Source organism: Calonectris borealis, chromosome 11 (genome assembly GCF_964195595.1).
Source record: "Calonectris borealis chromosome 11, bCalBor7.hap1.2, whole genome shotgun sequence".
Lineage (NCBI taxonomy): Eukaryota > Metazoa > Chordata > Aves > Procellariiformes > Procellariidae > Calonectris > Calonectris borealis.
Genome location: NC_134322.1, coordinates 22,526,524 through 22,554,465, shown reverse-complemented (window position 1 = coordinate 22,554,465; position 27,942 = coordinate 22,526,524). Strand labels below are relative to the sequence as shown.

At 40.4% G+C, this 27,942-nt stretch overlaps 1 protein-coding gene across 3 annotated transcripts in view; it reads right to left on the bottom strand.

The window, feature by feature from the left end:
* NPTN (neuroplastin) overlaps window positions 1-27,942 on the bottom strand; it is a 61,038-nt gene that overhangs the window by 28,152 nt on the left and 4,944 nt on the right. For 2 of the 3 annotated variants that reach the window (XM_075160565.1, XM_075160566.1), the window contains exon 2: window positions 1,304-1,472. In XM_075160565.1, the coding sequence (XP_075016666.1) occupies window positions 1,304-1,472 (169 nt within the window). Of the gene's footprint in view, window positions 1-1,303; window positions 1,473-6,876; window positions 9,418-27,942 lie in introns of those variants that run through there. The other variant, XM_075160567.1, reaches the window with a different exon arrangement.

The window sequence follows — 27,942 nt, the reverse complement described above, 5'->3', positions numbered from 1 at the left end:
ACAACTTCCATAATCCTGTGGATAAAAGGATGCTTTGCTAAGGCAATGAAAACCTCGAATATTTCTTAATCCTGTGCCAGTAAACAACATTAGTGTGGTAAAGAGCCCACAGTACTCTGTCAGAGACAGAAAAAAGCCAGTTGAGTGTGTAGGCATGTCTCCCTGCGTCAGTGCAGAGACAAGGCACAGTAAACCAAATGCACTATAATATAGTGGGCCTTGCCCAGGCATAACCACCTCTTTCTGACGTAGCAGCTGAGTAAGGGGGTCAGAAGTGGTCTAACGTCTCCAAAGAGTAAGTTACCACCAGTGGTTAAGACATTCCTTAAGTGACCTTCATCTTAGCTTAACACTGAACAGAAAGTTGTATTTGCTATTCATGCTGGCATCAAGAGAAGAAAATGGAGGGGCGGTGGGGGAGCAAGAAAATTACACATACAAAACAGATCTCTGATGGCATCACTGAACATGCTTCGTATGCTCTCATCAACTCCATGGCAAGAAAGCCCCATTTCAGGAATACAAAAACCCTCAAAGTATTTCTGCTCGATGCAAGCTACAGTGAAACAAAAGAGTGGCTGTACATGTTCTGTTCTCCTTCACACCCTTAGATGGAAGGTAGAAACAAAGCCAGGGCATGCGCACGTGGAACAGATTAATGCTGAACATGTGGATGTACTGACAAATAAGAAGCACAAGTGATACAGCTGTACTGGTTTAATCAAGATTTGGTATCATTTCATAGTAGTGGTCTGACAACTCATCAGTGACAACTTGGACAACGCCATCTTTCATCCCCCAAGGCCAGAAAATGACTAAACCAGCTGATTTCATCAGTGATTTATGGGCTGTATTTCCCTGCATGATAAAAATGCACAGCTGCAGATCCATCTTTATGTAGACATAAGCAAGACAGAGACTGCAGAATATACTCAGAGGAAAATATACTCAGACACACAGACTGCGTGTCTGTGCCTATGACCACACATCAGGTATACGCTAGAGAAGATCTAAATGATTTTAGATTGAAAAGAGAAGTTTACAGTATGTTTTTGTGGACATTATGTTTACATGAGCTAGTTGGGACAGCTGTAGACCACAATTTTTCCAGAATTGTTCTTCTAATGCTATTCACAGACGTACTTTTTGTGGAGCCTCTAATACAGATCAACTAAATTTGACCACTGCCAAGCTGAACCAGGGACCTTGCAGTCCCAACATGCCATCGTCTATTCCAAAGCCGTACGTCTACCAGGTTTGTCATTCTCCAGTGTAACATGAAGATTATTCCAAAGAGACTTACTTGTATTCTGTAGTGTTTGAAGATTTTCTAGTGCCAGGGATCTCCTCTCCATTCTTCACCCAGTAACTGGCAGAAAGGGGGCTGGGACTTGTGGTAAGGTTACACTGCAATGTGACGGCCGGACCATACAGATGAATGACTACATCCTCACTGGCGTTGATCCTGGGCTCTGAAACAAAGGACACATTAAATAGCAACAAATCTTCACTGGCAATTGTGCCACAGTAAAATTCAAAGGGGAATGGGGAAGGGAAAGAGACTACACAAGGAATGTCACTGCACTAATTTGGGAGACATCCAAGAAAGTCACAATAAAACAGCCGACTACTAGCGAAGGCAACATCTTATGGATCTGCACCCCTATATGGAAAAAGAGATTTATTTTAGATTGTTTATTTTAATATTTAATATCGCTGCAGGTTTCTATGTAACATCATTAATCTTTTTTAAACACGCTGCTGACCATAACATGGGAAAACGCTTGTCCTGTGACTATACATAAGAGATCAGCTGGTCCTGTGGAAGCAACTTCTTTCTGGCTACTACTTGGTTCCTCTGCTTACTTTGAGGTTTAAAACAAACCCATTTTCTATATAGAAAAGTTAGACAGTCTTCTGAATAATATTTCTGGACTTCCCCCTGCAAAAAGACTAATGTCCACCTAAGGAAAATATCCTGTGCACACCAGATATTTCAAATAGCAGAACTTTTCTGATGTCTGAAATTCGAGCAAGCACCCAGTATGAATAAGGCACAAGTCTGATGAAGGGCTGAAAGCAGCCCTTAATGCTTAACAATAAAAAGTAAGAACATACACCACGTTAAAATTAGAGTCAGGAACTATTTCATTTCTAAAGTAACCTTAAACATAAACATTTATGAAGAAAAGTAAAAAATGTGAGGCTCATTGCATGAACAGACCACAAGAGTTACATACTTTGCTGGTTGCATTAGGAACTGAACCCAGGCTGTTTCACATTACAATCTTACCTGGTAACATTAAATTCACGTTTTTTAGAGGAAAGCCTTTCAGAAGTGATAAGATCAGCATGAGAGCACTGTCCTTACATTTGATAACCACATTTTCTTAAGATCGTGCAGGTGGATATTACTCTCTAACAAATAAGGCTGATTAATTTTTAGAATAGTCAGAGACAAGTTGCTTCCTGAACTTGGAAAAAACACCTTTCTATTGAAGGTTTCACGGCTCACAGATTGTTTCAACTATTCTGTAAAAGCCTTGAACACAGGATAACAGAGCTTAAAGGAAATTTAAGAATTCTTGCTATTAGTCTTCCAAAAATATCTAGATTTAGTATTGGCTATAGTTTCAGCTTGAACTAAAGGCCACTGCTGTAGCAGTCTTCACCATGTAAATGCTACTGTGTCCTGTCTTTGATGTATTGCCTTACTTTAAAGGATGAAATGAATTCCAAAGAGGTAGCTGTTGCCAGCTGCTCATTTCACCAACGACGCTCCCACAGCGCCAACCTCTCTGAATGCAAGGGCTGCCTCCTCTGCATGCTGGTCAGCAGCAAAGTGCAGGAGGGTGAGGACGTCGGTCAGTAATGAACACCTTCATGATTTTTGCAAGTCAGCAAAGGATTTTTAATCCTATAAATTTTGTTATGCCTTGTGGTAACATATTTGGAATACAAATTGAGTCACACCCATGCAGTCTTTTGGATATCCATCTGCAAAGCACTTGGAAAACAAATTATGAAATAAAGCGAGGGAAAGTGGAAAATACCAGTACCGTCAGAAACGTTGCATTTTTCATGACATAAAACGTTCATCTATCGAATCGTACAGTACTTAGATTATTGCCCAGAGAGGCGGGGAGAAAAAAAATCTACCTACTAATAACCTGACAAAGCCATTCGACTCCTGTATGCCCTTTCCCCCTTTCTTCAGCAGGCTGGCTACATAGCTTCTTTTCACAGCTATTTAAAACTAGGACTATCATTTAATTGCAGAAAAACTGGCAGGTACTGTAGTAATGGAAGGTTTTTCGATACTTGTCTTAGACACTTTGCTATTATTACACATTTTCAACTGTGTGTCTGCCTCATTGTTCCCATGCTGGGAGTTTTAACCATGCAAGGATCTGTTTGGGTCCTATGGGGCACAAAATTGTTTTCTTAAAGCCATACCATTACAGGACTGCTCTGTATGCTTTTCCATCCCCCACAAAGCGCTTGTGTGCATTCTCAGAAAAATACCAACAGAGCTCTGGAAATATTTTTAGCAATGTGTTGGAAATAGTAATTCAGTGTCAGAACATTATCTAGAGCAATAAACTTTTGCTAGAATTCACTGATCAGACTGGGATTTGTTTTAAACATTTTTCTTTGATGATGAAAGCAGTGTCTTCAAGTCTGTAGCCTGCAAAACAAATGCAGTGTTTTCCTTTTAGAAGGAGGACGCTGGCAGGACAGGCTTCAGGCTGCTGTAACAGAGACTGCAACGCATCTAACGAGCGCTGTTGTAACAGATGCTGATGCTGTCTGTGCTGTGCTGAGACGCAACCTAAAGCGGTTATCAGCCTGCAGCGATCCTGGAAACGGAAAGCATACATGCTGCCATCAGAAAGCATTACACAAATCCTAGCAACAAGGAAAAAGTCACAAAAAAATCTGAATCTAGTCCCTACAGAAACCAGAAAGTTAAAGACTTAATCCAGAAGGGTTTTGACAGTGGTAATCTTCTAGCTTTTAGATTCTGTTGGTAATGGACTCTTCAGCCTCTAACATTGATGAACCAGAACAGACAAAAAAAAACCTGCCTTGAGCTCCAATGATTACTTCTGCTAATTCACACCTATTCTTACCTACGTGTCTGCTAAGCTGTGATGTCCGGAAAATAATTACAGCTGTCTCACACTTGCTTTGCTGGAGTTTGCTCGGGCCTTTGTGTCCGACTTGCAAATTTTTTAAGTTTTAGGGTTAAAAAACAGTTTAAAGGCAACTGGAGGCAACTGCAGTCTCATTTACATGTTTTCCTTGCATTTATGTTACTTTAATTTGTTTATTTAAAAAAAAAAAAGCAGCAAATCAGGCAGTCCTAGCCTGATTTAATTCTAGAAGACAAACTGCAAATGGAATACTACCAGGACAGCAACATCCAAAGAAGGATCTCCACTTGAAAGAGCAAGATGCTGAAGAGTCTCTTTTTTACACATCACTTAGACTGCCCGTTTTATGTAGGATCAGGTTTTTAAATAAAAAAATACATCCATAATTGAAGCTGTTTATCCAAACTAGGAATGAGATAGAAGCTAGATGCTAGTTCTTGGGTGCTAACTTCTAAAAATCAAGTTGCACTTGACCTCTTTGCATTCAAGTTTTGGTATTTGAGACAAACTCTGATTTAAAGGACAGCGAAAAGAGGTTGTGCTCTTTTGATACATTTGATCAGTGGTGCAAAGTGGCCAGCAGCAAAACAGCCACCATCAGCTGGAAACTCTGACACTGTTTAGCCAGAAAACTCTCGTTTCAAAGACAAACTGTTCATGCACAACGCGGCATCTGAGACATTTTGGGCAGCCCATCTTCCAGGGACGGCTTGGAAACCTGCTTCATCCCTTATCTCCATTTCCAGCATGGCCACGCAGCAGTTTGATGTCCAAGTGGTCTGCTTCCCAAGCAGTAGCTGGTCAGATCTCTTAACATACACAATATTACAGAGTAAAAGCATTGAAGTATTCTGTTCAACATTTCCCCCCCCATGAATAAAACACAAAAGCAGAAGAATTATCCTGGGCACAAGGCACTTAGCAATGAAGTCACAATACACACTCCAGAATTAGTAGCACCAGATGCCTCAAGACGATGTTAACTGGGAAGGAAGATGAAAGGTTAAACTTCAATCCCTGGAGCAGGTTACTACTCATATCAACAGCCTGAGAGAGGAAAAACCCACTTTCCATACGGAGACCACCTCACAGTAATTCATTCCCAAATGGTGACTTTTCATAGGAAAAGGATTTGCTCCCTCAGTAGGTTACTAAAATTGACTAGACACGAAGAAAGGAGCACGGGACCACCACAGATGTGCCACACTCAAGAAAAACTAAACGTCTTAACAGGGGCAGTGGGGATTTCCAGGAGACATTACTTCCTACAGGACAAAGTTTTTAGCTGTCTTAAGGTAGTATTATTTCCTAAAATTACCTGGCTCTTGCTGTTGTAGGTCATGCAAGCAATCTACCACTTGAGTCCTTTGGGACCTCGAAGGACAAAGGAGGGATCAGGCATTAGGACTGAAAGCTGAGCAGGTTTGAGCTGAACGACCCAATGTCACTTAAATTTTCAAGTCAATCCACATCATTGGGTTCACTGTCTATTTTTCCACATGTATCAATGCTGTTTCCATTTTCCAGAGGGAAGGTCTCTGATCCAGCAGTGCTGACGCAGCACCACGCTTTAGGGAGAGTTTGGGGGGGTCTTTTTTAAGGTATCCAAAAAGATAACTGAGACGTAATTACAGAGTTTGACATTTCTGTACCCAGACAAAACTCAACATGGTGCATAAAAGGTTTATTTATGCACAGAGCACAATAGCAAGACAACACCTATGCTCTACTCTTTGCCACCTTAGGACATTGAGAAATCACCGAAAAAGCATGTTCTCCTGTACCTCCACGCAGCAGGCTCACGTTGCAGATTTAATTCACTCTACCTATTTGCTTCACCTTGTTAGCAAATGCAAGAGTTTTGCATCTTGCACAAAATGGAACGGGGTTCTTCTCTACTGACTCTGGTGATATAATTTTCCAAACTCATCTGGGACTGCTTTAAAAGTGAGCTGAATGCAGAAAAGTCTTGTAACAATAGAGAACAAAAAGCAATTCTGGGTCAACCATATTGTCTAGTTTTGAAAGCTCTTCTGCTGCCAAAAGTTGCATTCTCAGATGAAAGTCATTTAGCTAAAGTTATTAGTTCAACACTGGGGGAGGATATTCCCCCCCTCTTTTCACAGGCTGGATTAAGAATAGCTGCATCAGTTCAGTGCTGCTGCACCAGAGAACTCATTAGGAACACGCTGCTGTTCAGAAAGGAAAAGAAACACCATGACTTCATGGAAAAATCTAAACATTAAAGATCACATGTAACTGAAAGGGAAGGATTTGAACAGAAGCATATATGCAACCAAAACCATGTGAGAAGGCATTCAGAGAAATTCCAAGAGAACAGAAGAAACAAAAATAAAACAGTTAGACCTGGGAAGAACACAGAAATCAAATATAAAGGCACTCACGGAGAAGCCAGCATTAGGGTGGCTGGAAACCTACTACAAAACTAAAGGGGGTAGGGAAGAAGCACAAATTCAACACTGGGCTGGTTTTCACACAGAAGCTATAAAACAGATCCATAGATTTTCCCAAGTCCTTTGATCCTAAGGAGAAGAGACACAGAGGGCAGACAACATCAGCACTACAGGCGGAGGAGCAGTCTTGGGTTCAAAACAACAGGACAAGGTAGCAGAGGGTTTTATCGGGGTAACGGGAGGGTAAGAGTCACTAGACTGCCTCTAGATACTACAGTACCACTACTGTAGGGTGCCGGACTCACTCTGAAGGACGCTTATAGTAGCCTGGGCTCGAATCCACGTTATGGAGGGATTTTGCCTCAAGTCATTCCTCCTGGGGTCGTTGCTGGCCCTGCACTCGTAAGTCCCAGAGTCTTCCAAGGTAAGGCGGGTTATTCTCAGCACACTCACCCCATTCGCCCCGTAGGCAGTGTTAATGGTGACACGGCGCTTCCGAGCACCATCCCACAGCTGTTTGAAAGACTCAGCCCGGTTGACTTCAGCATACCACCACTGGATCTCTGGAGTGGGGTTCCCAACCACATCACAGTACAGTTCAAAGGCGTCCCCCGTGAGTTTAGTTTCTGACATGGGCGACTTGACAAACCCAGCTAGAGGGAGGGGCAGCAGAAACGCAGTGACAGAGCGGCAGAAAACAAAAGATCTCATAAAGAACAAAGCAATGAGGTGCAGAAAACAAAGAGTTAGATAAGACATTAGCATCTACAGTAATACAACTTTCACAGAAAAAGCATAACACGGAGCACTGTGGATGCAGGTCGATAGTTTGAGAGCAGCAGAGTATTCACGGGAGGCTGCATGGCACCAAGTGCTTATCCTCGCTGCTCCGGGGGATCCAACCGTGGCAGCTGTTACCTGGGAAGCCACGGGCTGCAATGCACACCAGCTAGGAGGTACCTCCAAGCCACAGAGCAGACTGATGGGTTTTCAAACCTTTTTCAGTTGTGTGGACCTTGTAATTGGGAAATGGTAAGTGTTCACGGCCAGATGTCTTTTCTCTGAAGAGTTTTCTTGCTTTAGATAACCTATCTACAGGGGAAAAAGGGTAAAACCCTAACCTTCTGCCCTACGCAGCTCGCAATTGCGAGCTCTGCTTTGATCTTCCATCTGTTTTGGACTTCCGAGGCAGGGAATTCCCCAAGATACAAGTAATTCCCCATCCTACTTTCCTGAAGTAGCTGGATCACCACAGCTCCAGGAATCTCACGACCTTCCAAAGTAAAGGGAATTTCAGTGGTATATACACACACAGGCCAAAAGACTGTGTCGTTAGGTAGGAAACGGACAGCATCAAAGGTGCTTCGACAGATCACCGATTTTTGCCTTCTGAAACGAGATGCCACGCTGACATTCATGATCAGGCCAAAATATACTTATTATGACATGAAATCCTTCAATACTTACCAGCCTCAGAGCTGTGTTAAGGGCACAGACATACTGGGTTGTCCTTCAATCCTATTTTCAAAGGTATCTATTGAAAACAGTGTTGCCTTAAAGCTAGTCTCTTCCCCTGCCAGCCCCCCCCCGAAAATGAAAAGATTAGAATACAGCTGGCCAGACAGATTATGCAGCAAAACCCCTCGTATTGCTGTGTTCCCTGGGCAGCAGGGCTTCTCATCAGCAAGCAGAGTTAGAGTGCCACACAGCTGATAAAGCTCAGATCGTTTCATCCCTCTCCTCAAATTCACGGCTTATTTTCAGGAAGAGGATTGAAAGACAATTCAATGGATTTTAGAAGAGGGAAAGGTGGACTTAAGGCCCAAGTAAAATTTCTGATGAACACTCATTAAATAGCGTTCCCCCCGCCCATCGTTTGACCACACTCATGAAACAGTGAAACAAACAGCTGTACATTGACAGACAATTACATGTGAAGTTTGCACTATAGATGCATCTCTAAAGAATCATTTGGGCAAGAAAACAAGACCAAGCGTCTCTAGAGCACAGGCAGAAACTGTCCCTTGCCAGCACAGTCCTGTTTGAAGAGCCACTGTGCAGTAGCTGCAAATAACAGCTACAAGAACAAACACTAAAAATAAAAAATATTAACCTCAGAAATTGTTTTAATTACAAACTCATTTGAAAAGGATTCTCCAGCCTTGTACTCCAGCACCAAAGGAGGTGAGCTCTACACTCAATAGAAACACCACAGCAAATAATCCATTGCTGCAGAGAGAGAGAGGAAAAGCTATTGCACTAGAAGGGCCCTAATTACTAGCAGTTACAAACCGCACTGAGACCACCATTGTTGTTTCTTGAGGTTAACAAGGATCACACTGTTTTCACACTGCTGCTTGAGGTAACACAGGAGACCGGGTTATGATCTTGCTCTGCTGGACTGTCCACATTTCAAGGGATGCTGAACAAGACTTTGTATTCCCATAGAGGCATCTATCTCGACATGGTTTACTAGACACAGAAGGCTAAAGCAGTAGCACATGGCATAGGCCAGCTTCTTTCCAAATCTTAGTGGTTCTCTCTCCTATACCATAGCCTTTTTTCCCTACCTTCCACCATAATATTGAAATGCCACTCACAGCCAAAGCGATGACAGTAGCCCAGGGAAGACTGCTCAGAAAGCGATCCCCTTTCTACAGGTTCCCAGTTTCCACTAAACACTGATGCGCTAAGGTGATGAACTCCCTTGTCGCGAAATGCATCCCTGAAGCCAAAGGCACAATTCAATCCTGTATCCCCAGCCCTCCCGGCTACTAAGCAACCATTTCTGCAGGAAAGGCGTCTTACCTAGCCTTTGTGGCAGGCATGAAGGGGTGTAACTGTATATTTTAAAACAACTGTTAGCTGCACTGCTGCTGGGGCTACACAATAAACATATGTGGTATGAAAGAGTACTGTAAATCCTCTTATTAAAAGGAGTATCAGTAATTTGAATAAAACGAGCTGTCAAAAGCTTTTGGTTTTGAATCTGATTCTGCATTCACTAAGCTGTTAAAAGTAGTATAACTTTTGCACAAAGCCTAAAAATAATTTTAAAAGATTAAACTGGAGAACTGCATCAAAAAGTCTTTTCAGTAAATATTCTCTGGGTTTAAGTTTTAAACCCTATGTTTCCATCAGTTTCAAATCCTCTTGAAAAACAAGGTCTTAGATTACGATAAATTTCAATGCAACCCTCTATCTTTATCTGAGTAACCATGTCATCAACAGATAACTCCATAATGATGGCAAAGAAAAAACTGGATTTGGTGGCCCTCCCTGCCCCATCAAGAGATAAGTGCTCTTTAAAAAGGTATTCCAGGTTAGAATAAAATCCTGGAAAGACAAATGGGAATGAAAGTGATAGAGAAGCCTCCACATGCAAATTAATAAAAACTTAGCATTACAAAGGAGTGGCAGTGCTATTAAAAACTCTACACAAGAGTCTCGGGTTAGTGTTTTGCATTTTCAGTCGTTGAAAAACAGCAAAGGCGATACATCAAACAGCATCAGTAAGTTGAGGCGATGCTTCCAGCTACTGTACATCTGCCAGAGGGCCATTTCCAATTAAGATATCCAGCCAGAAGCTACAAAAAGAGCTGAAATCTGCCAGTACCAAGCAGACATGTTTTTTTTTTTAAAAAAAAAAAAAAAAAAAGGCTAAACATTACAGAGAATGCTCCCTGTAACACAACAGGAGTCTGGAAACTGAAGTACTGCTTTTTGGCAATTGTCAGTGATTTCCATAATTGTTCAAAACCAAACAAAATGACACTATACAGATTTCATTGCTTACATAAGAGGCTTTCAGAGCCCAGCAGTTTCCTTACTTGGTCTTCTCCAAGCACAGTACTCACTGCTTTGTTATTACCATGTTCTGCACAATTCCAGAGACAGGAGCATCAAAAGACCAAATACATATCAAAATACAAACAGATCAAGCCAGGAGGTCAAGGTTTTCTTAAAGCGATTATACTATACCTGTTTAAAACTGAAAACCTGCTCTTATTTGTAATTTATAGCTGCCTTATTTCCAAAGTGTAAACTGTAGGAAGCACTGGTTGCAAGAATGATTTTCAGCTTCAGCTTGCAAGTGTCAGCCCCGTACAGAATAGCAGAGCAAAATTGCAGCCAACATTCGAAAGCTCACAAAGGTCAAAGCTCTTGGAAGGGTGGAGGAAGGAGGCAATAATCCATAGATCATACCTTAAGATCATATAGACCCAGGGGAAGTAGCAGAATAGCCCAAGTCTTAAGTGAATCCTTAATGTCCAGTACAATAGGAGTAAGCACCTTCAAGTGCTTTCAAGAAAGTGTTATGAATATTCTTGTGAATATTGTAATTTATTCTATTTTCATAGTATTGACAGCTGTATTTACTTCATTATAGGCATCAATAAGTTTTTCTGTTACACAGTGAGTTTTCCTCATTAAAGAGTGTTGTTTTGTGTTTGTTTTGTTTTGTTTTTAAAAAAAGGCTAATTGCTATCATGCATAAAAGAACAAGGGCAAATCTATTGTTAAATATCCCTCACAAGGTCTTTACAAATTTTCATGATGTACTAGAATGCAAGAAAAAGAACGCATGATGGTCCAGAAGGTGTAGCTATTCAAGTACACTATTACGTTTCCAACCAAATTTTTTTTTTGTTAATAATTGATGGTTGTCTGCCTGAAGGACAGAACGAAGAACAAGTGGCAATAATATTAAATCACTTCTGAAGTGACATTTATTTATTGAAGATCTGATCTCATCCACCAATTGTAAGGAAAGCAATGGACTAATGCTCTAAAATTAGAGAAACAAATTAGTCTCTACATAAAACTCTGCCAAAGATGAATGAAATCCAGTGCACAGCAGGGCTCTTCACATTTGCAAAAATCTGTATGCTAAAATTTTCACTGTAGTGAAGAACCACTAAATCTAGATGGGGAAAAAAAAAGCATTTTGAAAGACAGGTGCACTTGAACTGGGCGTGGGGGAGAAGCTAAGAGCTATTCAAAAGGGCAGCCAAAAATTTCCATATGCAGTAAGAGAAACATGTACAGCAGACTCCCTGAGCCAGAAAGCTGGAAAAGCTCCATATTAAACAAATCTGGAGTTCAGAAGAGGAGAATGCACAAGAAACCTAAAGATGGAGGGTTTAAATGAGCGTAAAAGCTTAGCTTTACCACTCCTGAGCAACCTGTTTTCATTAATGAGGCTTTATCAATGAAAGACACCTTTTCAGATTAACTTTTCTTCTGCCAATATTTATGAGCTACCTGTCGGCCAAAAGCAAGTGAGGCCAAGCCAAACTAAATTCCAGCTTTGGCATATAAATGAATCGCAGCTTTACATACTAGCAATACCCCTTCCAACTTCACACGGCAGCAGCACCCTTTCCAACTGCAGCTATTCCCCCCACTGACAGAAGCCAGGGACGAGTCAGTAACCGAGTACCTCTGGGAGAAGAAACACGGCTTACCCTCTTGCTGACGTGATCATGTAACTGTAGGATTAAATATAGCATACAACTAGAAATTTATACATATTAGAAGCGCATGGAAATATTTAGCTATAATTTTGACCAGCTTCTGAAGCCTGTAGAGCAGCTTGTGTTCTACCTTGGCTGGAGCCCAAATGAAAAAGTGACACAAAAGACAATTCCTGAATAGCTTAAAACCAGTATCGCAATGACCAGAGCTTTCCAACTTCCTCACTTGCTAGAATGAACACACAAAAAAGGATCTTGACAGAGAGATCAACAATTCTTACAAAATATGCTAGCAGCGATCTACCACTTCAAGAAAGCAGTACCTGACAAAAACCATCCTTGAGTTGCAGAAATGATTGCGTTATTGATTTAAATATCCTTTTGTTACTGAAATTTAACACAAGATGCACTAGGTTGCAAAAGAATCAATGCCAATGGCACTGGAGAAGCAAAGCAGGGAGAATATTGATCTTCCCAAGTTAAAGTCTGGTCTAAAGAAAGGGGTTTAAAAAATAAAGCTAGGTTTTGCCTTAAGAAAATGTAGGTAAGCACTAGCTGAGGAAAAGAAATGTTATACCAGTCTGGTAGAAAGACAGAAGCAGCCAGGTTTAAATGAAATACAGGTTTTGCAAAAAACCCTAACAACATAGAACAAACTAATTTCTCTAGGTTTTATTTGTAACAAGCATGAAGATTAAAGCTGAAAACAAGCACAAGACCATCAACATCAAAGAGCAAGAGGAGACCATCTTGAAAAGAGAGCCTGCAAAGATCGGAAACAAGAAGCTATGAAGCCCAAGAGCACAAGGGGCTGATCAGAGCAGTTCAAAGCAGGGCACACGCGCATACAAAGAACATACAAAGGTGACCCAAATGAAGGAAATGCAACGTATTTCCAAGGATGTTTTCAACCACAAGGAATATAGCTGTAACAAAGCAATTCTACAGTCAGGGGCAAAGCAGCGCACATCTCTGTCAAGCAAGATAATGCTCCTATCCTATCCTGATCCTATCGTTATCTTGTGGTGAATTCCACTTATATGAAGAAAGAAAACAGTGCAAAGCTCAGAAAAAGAGTCTGCAAAGCTAGTGCAAAGATAAATCTGATTTTCTGTATGAACCCACAATACACAGATAAAATGTATAGTGCTTAGGGACGAATGCTTTACAGATTGTCTGTATTTACCATGAAATCCATCATGTAAACAGCAAGAGGCTGATGTTTCTTATTTTTCCTGTTAGCTCACCATATGTCTGTATTTCACTGCTTCTCCACTGCTCCCAGGCTTTTAGCACAGTTCTGGAAATTTTATTTCTGTACATTGTTTGGGAGCTTTGCCTGCAATTCCACTTATAGACTGAATAAAGTAGAGCTAAGCTAGCCCTTTTTTTGTTTCCCTTTGTCTCTGAAAACCTGTTAAAAAATTTCCTTATTAATATAGTGTAATTAATTTTTGTAAATACATGCCTTCAGGAATGCCTTTCCTACATGGAATAAGAAAAAGACAACTATCTTTGCCAAAGTGAAGTTTTAGATGTTCCGTAGACCAGTATTTATCCAAAATGCTCCAGATGAGATATTTATATGTTACTCTAGCAAATGCCATCACCCTTGGTATCGATGTTCTGCCACCAAAAACAGGCATGAGGGTTGAAGCTTTCAGTGAGGTCTCTTCATTAAACTGTTTTCACATCTTTTCCCTAATTGGTACTCTGGATTATGCAGTCTGGGGTTTTTTTGGTTTGGGTTGTTGTGGTTTGGGGTTTTTTTGCTTGGGTTTTTTTTTGTTTGTTTGGGTTTTTTATTTTGGTTTTTTTTTGTTTGTTTGTTTGGGTTTTGTTTTTTTTGTGTGTTTTTTTGTTTGTTTGTTTGTTTTTAATTTTTCCAGCTTTTCCTAGGCTCTCCCTCAGGTAAAATGAAGCAAAGCTTTACCACCACTGGCACATGCTTCAAAGCGATGAGATAAATGACTTGATCTTCTGTAGTTGAAGAAAGTTTTAACAAAAAATTGCAGTTTGAGGATTCAAAAGCGAAGAATATAATATAACCAGATGCAAACACTTCACGTGCTCCTGAAACGCTGCATTTGTACTGTCTCAGAGACAATCACCTTCTTCCAAGTTGAGTCTGGTCGTGACACTAGAACTCAGGGGTACAAAGTGTGGTTGGAACACCAGGAAAGGAACGATCAGGCAGATTGCAGTTTCAGGAAAGGGGATGAAGCTAAGTGCTAGCTGTAAAAGACTTCGTTAAAATACAAAGGCACAGATGATCTCGGGCAGTCCACAAAGTGCTTCTCAGCTGGCTTTGCTCTGCCCTCACTTTAGCTTATTTTCACCTTTATTACATGGCAACAGTCTCACTTACAACTTGCATGAGAATATCAAAGAAAACTACAATAAGAAGCTGCCCTCCTCCTCTCCCCTCTTCATTTTCCCACTGCACCCATCATCCAGGCTTTGAAAACCTGAGCTACTTAAACTGGTACTCTGCCTAATTAACACCTTTTTATTCTTCACTGAAGGGTGTTAATTAAGTGATAATTTTTTTAAGGGCAGAAAAAAACCACCATCACTTTGTCCAAGTATTGCATTTTTACTTTATTTAGGATGGAAAAAAGGCAGCCTAATTAATGTTTAGTTTCTTTCCAATGCTCACCTTTACTAAACCAATTTGACTAATTTGAAATTAGTCAAATCTACAAAAAAGGGACAGCTGACATGCCAGCTGGAGGAGAAGGGTGAAGACACCTCAATTCCATGGAAAGCACTAACACATCCTGCCTGTTTTCACCTATCATCTAGCAGGTTTGATGATTTTCAATTCTTAATTATCACTAGAGCATGGATTTTAACCATACCACTGCCAAGAAATGGGTTTCGTCTTAGTCACTTCACTGATAAGAGATGGGTTTAAGTTTCACAGAGCACTCCCTTGTCCTCTTGGCTGAGTAGCACCGGTAACCATCCTGTGCCATGTCAGACCACCTTTGGCTGTGGACTCCTAAATGCACCACACCAGTTCCATGAACTAAAAAATTGGCATTAATTTTCTTGGTCTGCTTTGCCCCATTCTTTAGCCAACTATAGAAGCAGCTTTAAAAGCAGCACTTTGACATTTGTATCTGATATTCTGATGAGCCTATACTGTCTATAAGCATACTCAGAACTGGAGCAATACATGAAATTAATTCCTGCAGTCTCATCTTGCAGCTTTATATAGCTGAAGGTAGGTTATGACTTGCTACAGAGGAAAACATTACCCAGAGAGCATCATATAAAATGCATGAACCCATGATGTAGCGTTAGATTCATTTCACAGAGAGGGAGACCTGAGAATTACTTTCTCCAGGTCCACAGACATGAGGATTAACATTTTCTGCATTCAGACCAACATTCCTCGTTTCTCTGTGCATTAGAAAACTTGCTTAGTTTGACATGCAAAAAGATTTATGGACAAAGTCATTTCATTTGTTTGCTGAAGTAAAATTCAGAGAGTCCTTAAGTAAATGGTTTCAGAGCCTTCGCTGTTGCGAGACCATCCTGGGAATATGCCCCACGTAGCCAAGAGACACTTCTCTGCACAGATGGATGGAGAAAGGACACATCGATCAGCTTCTGGGTTACAAATCAGAGAATTCAGACTGGAAAGGATTTCTGAAGGTTCTCTGGTCCAACCGCCTCCCCCCTAAAGCAACCCTTAGATCAGGCTGAGGCCCTCGAGCTGCCCGTTCATCTTCCCCACATACATTCACACCATGGATGCTTTTATTCAAGAGTTTCCTCTGAATAAAAAATAGCAATGGTTAACTTCACACTGCAATGACTTTCAAGTGCAATTATTATTGCATGATGACTTTTATTGGCAAAAACCGATCTCAGTAACCAAAATTCACTGAAAAAATACATCAAAGCACGGTTCATAGAAACATTACTGGATAGAAAAGACTCTGGCATGTCACAGCAATTACAGATACACACTTCCAATTTCAGGAAATTACTTTCACCCCAAATATATTCTCATTATGTAAACTGTTTGGGTTCAGAAACTCTCTCCGGGCACCTTTCCCATTCACACATGATTTCATGAGTTGTGGACAGTGTTTACAATTCTACTTTTGCAACAACCCCATACCTGTATGTTTGATACCGGAAGGTAGAAGACATGGAAATAGATCCAAGTCTGAAATATCCAGCAAAAGAATAGTCAGAACAAGAAATTAGTAGCTACTCCCTCATTTTGGCTCCATGTTGACGTCAGCCTGCTAGCTATAGTCACCTTTTGAAGTGTAGGAGTTTGCAGATCTTTTTTCCTAGTTCTTTAGCTGGAAAGAACAAAGTTGTTCTAGTTCTCTGGTATATAGTCCGAAGGAGTAACTGGAACACTGACTTAGGTCTTTTACAAACAACTGGGAAACTTGGTATTTCACTTAGTTACTGGAAAAATGATGGAAAAAAAACCTGAAATACATTCCACAGTAAGCAAACCTTGATATCAACATTTAATTGCTCACTTTGTTGACTGACTCCTATATTTTTCTGCAAAGGACTTAAAAGTGCTGATAACTAAAGCAGTGTTTTACAGTATAAACTAACTATTCAGATGTCACATGAGGAGCAGACATGGGGTAAAAAGATGCTATTTTTACACAGGCTTGTCCCTGAAGTGTGTTCTGCAGTCCCTGTCATAGCTCATTTTCCACTGAGTGCAAGCTCTATTTTCAATTTACAGCTTCTTCATTATGAAAGTCTGCTTTTTGTTTTAAGCCCATCTGCTTAGAGGCACTGAAGGAGTATAAACTAGAAAGCTCCAAGCCTCTCTGCCCTGAGTTTATTTATTAAAGTGATTCTCTCTGCTTTGGACATCCTGGTTGGAGGGACATTTTTAAATATCACTGCAGACATGATATTAAAGCATTCTCTTCTATTGGAAGTGTAGAAAATCCCTCATTTGCTTGTAACGCTCGGACCAACACTCTCCAAGTAAACAATGGATCGACGGAGACATTATGAAGCTAGCTCTGATCAGCCCGAAGCACGCATCAACTTGCCTGTGAAACAACTAATGGTATCCAGATCAACAGTAAGTGCATCCCTTTGTTCAGTGCCTTAAAAAGCACATTTCTTCATATTTCAAAGAAACTGTTAAAGGGTATCAATCAAGAACTACTCCTAGCCATCTTTAGAGTAGCTCACGTACACCGCAAGTAGCACAGAAGACGCATCCTAAACAGAATTATATTTAGCTACGTGGCATTTCAATCACATGCTTTAAAAAAGGCAAGTCTGGGTAACTTCATTCGCCAGTTCGTGCAGACCACCAACTTACATAACATGACTTAAATGAATGTGGATGACAAAACCATTTGTGCGATTCCAGGAAATCAGCAAGCCGTCCTCACAGAGGACACACATCTCAACTCAGGGCAACGCCAGCAGAACACAAGCCAGTCTTAATATTAAAATACCTTAAAATCCCAAAGAGGTTTGTCATCATCACGTTCCTGAATGCTACATATATGGCTAGAAAACATTCCCCTGGGCTGATACAAACTGAAGGGCTCGGCACTGTAGGATTGATACAAGAGTCAAGTGACTTAAGGCAGTTTTCATTCTCTAGTCAACTGATTAAGGATTCAAAGCAGACATAAGTGGTAATTAGGTTCACTAAGTAGCCACACTCTCCCTCTAGTAAGACCTTGAGCTATAAACTATTCTAATCTGAAGGCAAAAAATACCCTTATCTACAGACAGGTACAGAACAAACACTCAAACTGGCTGTTGCTATCGGGCACCCAACCTGATCACCTGAAGGAGCTGGGACCCTTGCCTGCCTGACGCTGGCGTAGCGCAGGATGCTACGCAAAGCCTTTTTAAGGCTATACAATTGTGTAGCAAATGCTGCTTTTGCACGCCTGGTTGTTCAAAAGAAGGAAGCTGGTTTGAACGCATCAAGAAGCATTTATCACAAGAGATTTCCTTCCATGGAGAATTTGTAGACTAGTTTCTCTAAGGTGTTTCCAAAGATTAAGCTTGCATCATCTCAGAAAAGGCAGGCATTATTCTCCTTTTCTTTCTGTTTATGTTTCTCCCTGGCACAACTTAGGGACAAAAGACTTATAGTCATCCATGCAGGGAGAAAAAATAAATAAGCAAGGCAGCATTTATTAGTTTTAACTCCTTTTGTTTTTTTTTAGCTCACTACAGAAATATTATTGTTGTAGCTAAGGAACATACAAGAATTTCTCTAAAGCAAAAACACACAGGAGCAGAAAAGCTCGTGTATATTCGGGGGGGAGGCGGGAAAAATTGTTAAAAACTAGGAACCCATTCCCTGGAAATAAGCAGGAAGGAATTCGCCTCACAACACTGAAAAGCTGAGTTACAGTAGACAGCAATTTAAATTTGTTCAGTGTTCACATATTAACACAGCAACAGAAGCCTGCATGCTAAAGATCTCAAAAATTTTTAAGACCACCAGATTTGCACCCTAAAGCTATTGAAAACACTACAAAATGCTGGTGAGAATAACAAAAAATATCTTGTGTTGAGATTAGTTATTTAAAATCCTCAGACTTGCCATTAGAGAGCTAAAGGTTTAAAGTACTCCTCAATTTTGCTTTGACCTTTCCTGATCCAACAAACACGTTTGAAAGGAGACTGATTACATTTCTCTTCAGCATAAAGGAAGCACATACTGAATGGCAAACCTCTATTTTCTCCCTTCATGCATTCTGCAGAAGTACGAGCTGCTCCGTGTCATCCGCGAGGAAGAAGCAGGACATTTCAATACACCGACCTTTTAAAAGAAATGCCCTTTACAGAATTGTTGGATTATGTAAGAGGTCACACAATCCCAGGCAGGGCTGAGAACAAGTCATTCAGCAAAAAAAAATCCCTCTATATGCAAAAGAAATCCTATTAGCAGAAGGTACAATACATTTTAGGTACAATACATTTTTAAACGTAAATCAGAGTTCAACTTTTAGCAGAGCAAGACCTGCCAAATAACAATATGTAAAATGCTGGCCCCACTGCAGGAGATGGGGTTAGAGGAGGGAGGCTTTATTTACTTCAAAAGTTTATACCCTCCATAGCTGGAGAGAATTACTGCCTACTCACTGCTAACTTCAGAGTAAACACATCTCTAGCAGGTCAGGTCTTGATCTCCCTGGTCAGACAAGCTACGCAGTGTATACAAGCAGCAGCGGACACCCAAAGACAGGCTATTCTCCAGGAGAACACCGTATTATATTCCAGTTACAGGGAAGAGGAAGGCAGGAAGAAAATGTATTAAAACGTAGCAGGGATGCCACAATTTGTTTGCCAGACTTACACTCCTCTGCAAATTAAGAGATGCTTGTTCCAAATTGCATTTTTGAATAATATTTTTCCCCAAGCCATTTCTACAGCGCAGTTCAGCTTCTCCCAGTTTTGACGTGCCTATTACTCTAAGAACATGCCTTTGACCACAGGAAGGCTTTGTTAACTCAGACATCCACATCAAGCTGTCTACCAACACTTACCACTCGTATATAGGACATGCCAATAGAAATAGCCCTGCCCTCCCCACCGCTTTGTGCCAGTACACACAGCTGCATCAGGGTTACGTCATAAATCGGATCCTTCCCTGGACCGGAGGTTTGATCTCACATGGCCTACTGACACTGCTTAGATTATTAGTACAAAAATAAACTTGAGGGCAGCTCCTCTACAGCATCAAATATTGCTATTTATGAGATGAAATTCAAGTTCAGTACCAGCCAAGATGAATGCAAGCCTAACTGGTGATCACCCACACTGTGCATCCTAACCCACACACAGAAACCACCGTCCTGCAGCCAAAGGTTCCCCATCACAGGGAACTGAGCCACTGAGATGTCCTGACTTTGTCCCCATGCCTCACAGAAATTATGTGCTGAAGGGCAACAAAACCCCAAAAATGCCAGCCGTGGTTAAAGGGGTCCATTTCTGAGCTTCTGGGTTTTCTAGCTAAGAGAGTCAGCCTTATAGCTTTAAACACAACCTGGAGCTCTCCTGTGCTGATTGCCCAAAGGCTCCCCTACTCCTATTTGTTTTGCAGCAAAAGCAGCAATCCAATTAAGGGCCAAGCAGATTTGAACTCTTCAAGTAGGCAGCATAAAAGGGAGCTGACATAAAATACTGACAGAAACCTGTTCCTTTGTTCAGTATAAAGAAAATTTACAAAACAACACCACTGTGCTACCAATACTAATTATAGGGGGGAAAAAAACCCCAAGAAACTGTATCTGCTATAAGGCTTCTACAAGAATGAAAGAAGTGAAGCCCCCAGCAGTCTTTAAACATTAATTCGGAAATTCTTCTGATTTTTTGAACTCAGCAGCAGTACCACCACATCACTGATACAATGCATTTACGCAGATAGCTTGATAGGAGTAAAAACTAGAAGCTTGAAAGGCAAGGGTTTGAGATGACTTCACCATAAAACTGATGAGATATGAAAGAAAAAATGTACTACACAGAAGTCAGTGGCAAGATCCAGCATGCCTGAACCATTAGGAGAACTCAAGTCCAGCCTACTCAAGATACCAGGGGATCCAGACCCACAGCTGAGATATATTTAAAAGAGTGTTTAATTACACTTTAGAGATTTTGTGGTGTTTGAGAAGAGTATAAATGGCGACCTAAACAATTTGCTTAAAAATTAATTTGAATCATCTCCTTAAACTCAAGTGAAAAAGGTACTTCAACTACTTTATATCGCAGCACTGTTAAAGAGCTGTCATACTTAACATGATGATGACACTAAGAAGTCTTTCACATGCTCTTGAACCAAAGACCTCATTCAATTGTGCAGTCATTTTACAACAGCATTAAAAGATATTTTTTAAATACCTTACTAGAGACCAGACGAAAGCACTGAAAGAATTTATCCTGTACCAGGCCTTTAACAGTGGTGGTCGTGGAAGGAATGCAAGGGCAGGGCAAACGTAGCGATCTTCTGCCAGCCTTCAAGAGTTTGCTGCTGAGGGTTTTCCTAAACCAGAGGTGATGTTTTCATTGCCATCTTAGAGCAAGTCTGCATTTCCACAAAGAAACTGAAAAGCTTTATTTAGTAATTTTCCATCTTTAAGAGGCAAGAGCTCTGGTTCAGTTTGCAAAAAGAGGACGACAGTGTAATATTTGGAAAACCCTTTGGGAACTATAAATCCACTTTTTTGTCACACTGAGGCCCCCAAACAGGACAGCGGCAATGCAGGATGAGGCACACTCGTACTGGTACTGACTGGGCAGCCGATGCCAGGTTAACATTTGGTAGGTGCTGTTAAAAGGATAAATCATCTTTGCAGTTAATTTGCTGCCTAGAAGGAGCATAAATAAAGGGACAACAAAAAAAAGTGTGATAATGCTTTGCTGAAAAATGTGAATGCAGGCCACTGACAAACAACTATAACTCACGGACACTTATGTGTACTAAAAAGCCACACACCCTATTGTATCTACTTAAAGCAAGATTTGAGAAGATGAAGATGGAGGCGTACAGGGAAAGAGAATACTCTAAGCAGTATGGTATTCACCCATGCCCTTTTACAGTTCCTGCGTTGGCCATTATTTATAGCTCCTTAAAAGCTATTTCTCTCTGTCCTGTCATTTTTGCTCCGTTCTCCCAACTAGTTCCCTTCTTAGAAACCAAAACCGATTTTTTCTTACTCCATATGGCTGAAGATTGGGGTCACTAAATTGATCCTTGTATTGCTAAAAATAAGAGCTTTGGGAGTCTGAGACCCAAAACATGCAGCTTTGCTTAAATCTATCTTGTACCCTTAAGTGAGACCATACGTTGCTACTGAGCACTACAGAACTTGTAGCAAAGTGCTGAAAAACCTGTCAGTTAAAAATTTAACAAATTAAATCTGAAAGCAAACCATCGATACTGTATATCTAAGTCTTAGGTTCAGTACCCTCAAAACCATGGAGAGATGCAAACAGTCCCGACCACTTCAAGCAGTTTGTTTCTGGAAGAAAACAGCCAAGAAGGGAACGCTGCATTACCACACGCTGTCCTCTCTGTCAAAGTTACAGGGGAAAAAATGGGGAGAGTTGCACAGTAACCAATCTAAACACAAATAACACAATAGAAGGAATGGAAAACATTTAGACTACTGTCACGTTTGACAACAAGCTGAAAAACTCTCACAGTACCAGATGGTTACAGCCAGGTACTCAAGCATCATTCGCAACCCTTTTGCATAAAAAAAGAATTGGCACAAAAAGCTCAAATACTGCTAAAAGTACAAGGGTCAGAGGTGATAGCACTTACACCTGAAGGGGAAATCCAAAGGTGAACGCGATATAAAGCATTATATGATAGGTGCTAGTCATCAACAGAAACACAAACCCAAATATAGTAGAACAGAGAGAAGACAATTTTGTGAAATGCAACTATTTTTGGCAGTTCTGAAAACACTGGTGTCAAACCAGAGACCAATGGTCATCCCCAGGCCTGTGCAAAGGGGGAAGCTTGTAAGACCAAAAGGGCAAGTACCCTGAATGAAATAAGATAGAAATAACTGGCAGTGTTAGTTTCTAGATTATGGGGACCAAACAGGCACCAAATATACCACTTCTTAAAGGGAAATGAAGCACAAGGGAGCAGCAACCTGAATGTATTTCTCTCAGAGTAGATTTAGAGCAACTGTACAAAAGAAAAGCTCTCCAAGTATAACTAAAATGTCTATTTGTTCAAATAACTGCCAAAGACAGTTCTTTCACCTGCCCTTTGGAAATATCGGCACCAAGTCCTCCAGCACACCTGAAACACACTCAGATTTTACCATTAGGTTAAATAAAAATCACTTTTTTCTAATGGGATAGCAGCCAGTAACAGCTCTGCTCACTTTGCCAGACTTTTCCCAGCATGAAAATGAAGGAGGGAAAAACAACAACAAAAAAAACCCAGACCAGGCAAGCCCTAGCTTCCCAATATACATAAATATGGAAGAGTCCACCCAGGAGACATCCAAAGACCAGGTGCAGAGCAGCTCTGAGTCGCAACACCTCGATGTTCTGCTGCTTTGGGATTTTGAAAACACTTCCCCAAGGCAACTCTCTTCTAGTGAAGCGGTAAGCCTCAACAGCAACTAACTGCTGAGCTCACTGTTTATGTAGCCCGGCAGTCGCAACAAGAGGAAGAAGCTTGCTGCAGAACTTGTTTTACCATATGCAAACACTGAATAAAATAATATCTCCAAATTATGAGCTTCCTATTTATTTCCTAGAGTCATTACGGTAATCTGTCACAAGTGTAAACTAAGCTGCCTGACAGAGCCTACACTGAAAGTCTTCAGCTACAAACTCAAGAAACACAGGATAACGCATCACGTGCAGTATAAAAGTTTGCTTATTTGGTGATTATCTGGCTTAAAACGGCAATTTGTATATCCTGTTACCATATTTCTTACTATACTAAATTCAGCACACTTGCTATATATATACACATATATATACATATATGTATTTATTTCCTCCATGTAATTTATTCTTGGCTTTCTTTGATCTCAACCTCTTAACTCCCTCCTCAAACCTCATCAGAATAGTTCTCAATCTTTTTCTGCTATAACACTCCCTTCCTAAATAAAGATTACACAGGACTGTAAAAATCAGTGGTATGGGGTGACAGTCTGAAGTGGCAGAGGACAACATCTGCTGAGGTCTCAGAAACTTCAGGCATCCCCACCAGCAAGGATCCAGAAGCTGAAGACTTCCTTCTTCTCTTACACAACGCCCCAGCATGCACTTTATTATTAAGACTCAACTACGAAATTTTGCTGAGATAAAAGTTTTGTCCACTTGTAAAAACCTTAATTTTGAAAGAAAGTGATTCTCCTGCAAAGCTCCTCAATATCCGAAGAACGGTATGCATAGATTTTGCTTCTAGAACAGAGTTTTTACAAGTTTTCTAGTTTGATATGCAGAACTAAGAAGTATTTCAAGTTACATACTGTGATAAAAGTTTTTCTCATTTCAAACTAGACTCTAAAATGTGAATTAATATGTCATCACACTTCTAGAAAAATCACAGAGATATGTAATAGCATAAAATGTGAGAGTGGGAGTCAGCTGCTTGCAACCTTGGATGCTTAAAGCAAAGGAGAGAGGATGAAACGATATTAAGATCCCTGTGAAAGGTTGCTTTAGGCAAACTATCTGTACATACAGGTTAGAATACCTCAAGCAGAAATTAACAATCAAACGTACAACAAACGGAAATTTGTTGTCCTTGCTTGAAGATATATAGAATAGAAGATCAACAACATACTGCAAAACTGTATATTATGGATCTTATAATTCTTCGCTCTGTCAGCCTGCATTACCTCCTGGTAACAATGATTCTAACCTGCTCAGGGAGTTAAAATCAGTCCATCTTCTGTAACACTATGGATTTTTACCACGAGGCTACCCTCACCCCACCAATAATTCAAGGGAAAAATGAATCCTTGCACACACAGCAGCCAGGCTAATCTTGCCAGTCTTGTGCCCAAGACAAGACACCAGCTTTCATGGTGCCATGGAAGGCTATGTATCACAGATCAAAGTAATCCCCACGTAGCATTTATTTTGTCCTTCTCAACTGCAGTTCTATTAATCATCTTTTACTGTACTGAGATTAAAAAAACCAAACAAACCAAAACAAACAAAAAAACCCAGATAACAAAACCACCCATATCCAATTCTCATGATGTCTTTCACAATCTCAGATCCTGTATCAAGGTACCTTCCTTTTCTTTCCAAGCCAACCACCCTAACTTACACAACCATCTCCAGAGCAATCTTCATTGCTCTTTTAAGCTCTGGACTGCAATATTAATTTCAGTTTTTCCTCAAGCAATAAGGTATCATGTAATATTTTGAACACTTATGTCAGTCATTACATACTGTGCTTAGCATCGCGGAAAGACAAGAGCTTCTTAACATTACAGCGCTTGCTGTAATGAATTTAACAAGACTAACAGAAACAGTGCAGCTAAACTCCAATTTATAACTGCATTTAAACCAGTTTAGCATCACTTAATTCACTATTAGGAGTTTTGAATGAATATGACAGGAATTAAAATACTTCTATGTTTACAACTTGAACCTGCTAAGGTAGATTATCCTAGTTAACTACCACAAAGCTTTTCTAACAAACTAGACCAAAAAAAATATTCCAAAAGTGATCAGTCAAATATATGGCATCTACTCGGTTTTTAAAAGTGCACCCAAGCATCTGTGTTTTCAAACTCCTGCTGTACGCCTTCACCGAATTATTTCAGTCTGTCTTTGGTCTGCCATGATGTCTGTTGGGAACCTACCACATTGCCAAAATCCTTGTCAAGCTCTCTTTCTAGGCATTTAAGTTCAATTTTCTCTTTTTTAATTAAAATATATTCTTTGTCAGTTTTATCAACCTCCCAGAATTAAATACTTTTTTCATCCACTTTTACTACTAAAAGTTTTGGACTGATGGCATCTTTTCACATCTCTCCTTTTCTAGTCCATTATATTCCCCTTCCTCTCATTTTCTCATGTCTTCAATATGCCTGATAGGAAATGCATTTAGTTTAGGTTTCCAAAAAAATGCACAAGCTCTAGGGAGAGCCACCATGACCCCTACGTGTACTCAAAGCTAGCAATAATTCACAAAGTGTGGGAAGTAGTAAGTATTTACACTGAGTAGCACTTTGGCTCAATAGATTCATTAATGTGGCATTTTAAAACATGTAAAACAAGCCTATACGAATTAGAGCGATCTAAGACCTTTTCTCTTTTTTTCTTTATTCAAATCAGAACAGGACATTATGATCTAATTTTCCTCTACAAAAAGGTCTCATGATACAAATCCATTCAGCTAGTCACCTACTGTCTTGGGCACCTTCCTCCTCATCTAGAAAACTTGTTCTTTCAGAACGCCCCTGCCCCTGCTTTTTCTTTGATATATCAAAAGGCTTCCAACCTGATATCAAAAGCTAACACAGTTGATACAAACATTGTGTCCCTGAGACTCCATCTTACATACTGAAGTTCCACCTACCCCTCCAAAGAGCACAAGACAGACACAATGCCTCTTCCTCGCTCCTTCAAAAGCGTCTGCAAAGCAGAGATCTCTGCCTTCCTACCCCGTTCCAACACCAAAGCCTTTAAGAAAAGCATAAAGGCTCTCCTGTCCCACAGCTCTTTAACAATGTGCCATTTGGAGTCGCATTTACTCAACATCTGCTCCCCAGGATCAGAGCCCACTGTTCACGCTTTCCCCCATGCATACACACCTTCCAGCAGCCGAAATACTACGCTGGCATGATGGTGTTGTTTTCCACTGCATTCCGAACGTGAACAGTGGAAAAAAACCCAAAACATCTTGCTTTCAAAAAACTTCCCATTCTTAATTATAGCAGAGATCTACAGAATCTGACAACATATGATGAAGAACCCTTCACAGCTTCAAAAGTTACTGACTTTTTTTCTTGAATGAGTTTGCGTCAGTGCGTAAGTGGTGACTTCAACCACACAGATGACCCAAACAAGCTTCAAGCTTATCAACAGGGCATGAATTTTTAAAAGTCTACAGTAGTCCTCTTACTAGGGGATAAATACTTTCAAGTTTTGACATGGATACAGACACTCAACCCAGGTTGAAATTATATTTAGTTTAGACTGTATCTACTTCAATACCAAATAAAGACCATGTAGTACAAGACATCAAAAAAGTGTTTAACTGAGAGTGAAAATAAATTTAACATCTCAAGTAAGATTTTTAAATGCACGCAAATAACATTTCAGATAATTATCATGATTTGAACAACTGGATATTAATTGGATATGGAGCTTTGATAACTCCCAAATTATGTTTTAACAGCCATTCTCTTTCCTCCAACTTTATACAAGTCAGGTTTCATATTCTTGCATTAACTGGCGGGAAAAAAAAAAAATTACAAGTCACTACAATCATTATGAAATACAGATAAACAGCTTATTTTAAGTTTGACTAAACACACAAAGGCTGTCCTCCAGCATCTGCGTGCAGTATCAGATAGTAGATCTGCACATTCAGCCCCTGGCTCCGGCAGCTGGAGCAGCACCTTAACCACTGGTGGGTTTCTGCGAACAACCTCAGCACAATTTGGTGTGGGCAGAAAGCTCAGGTGGATGGAAAAGACCGGAAGGAGCTCCTGCCATCACATACACCATACAAAAAAAAGGATGATTGTAGCAATAAACTGTCTTGGGGAAGAGCTCTAAAACCAGATCACAGGTTGCTTTGGAAAGTTTGGGGGTGTCAAGCTGCTGGTTTTAATTCAACTCCTGCAGTACTCGTAGAAGATGGGTGAATGGAAAAGGGCAGACAGTGCCCATGTTTAAAATGGAAAGAGCATGGAATCGCAGACCAGTCAGTCCAATTTCAGTCTCCGGGAAGAACAGAAGAAATCTGCTTGGAAGTGCTCAAAAATGGAGAAGGGCTTGGGGGCGGGAAGAACAGAGCTGTACCGCCTACCTGCGGTTCGATACAGCTTGCCCATGACAATCCGACCTGCTACTATAAAGTTAATAAAAACCAAAGGTGACTCCAGAGAAGAAAGAACAGACACAGGTTTCCTAATTTTAGTAAAGCTTTTAATACTGCCCTATACAAGGGCCTCATAACCAAAAATAAAATCTCATTAACGTAGCTTGTACCATGTGCTTGGTTTTTTATGAGATACAGTACATGAACAAGTAGATGGAAAACAGAATGAAATAAGACCGATGATGGGCTAGAGGGTCTTTTAAACCAAAGCAAGCTAAAAAGTAGGGGTGGGTGCTTGAGAAGATAAAATACTGCTTTTGACAACTGGGGGAAGACGTCAGAAGTAGGTGAGATGCCACTTAATAAGAACA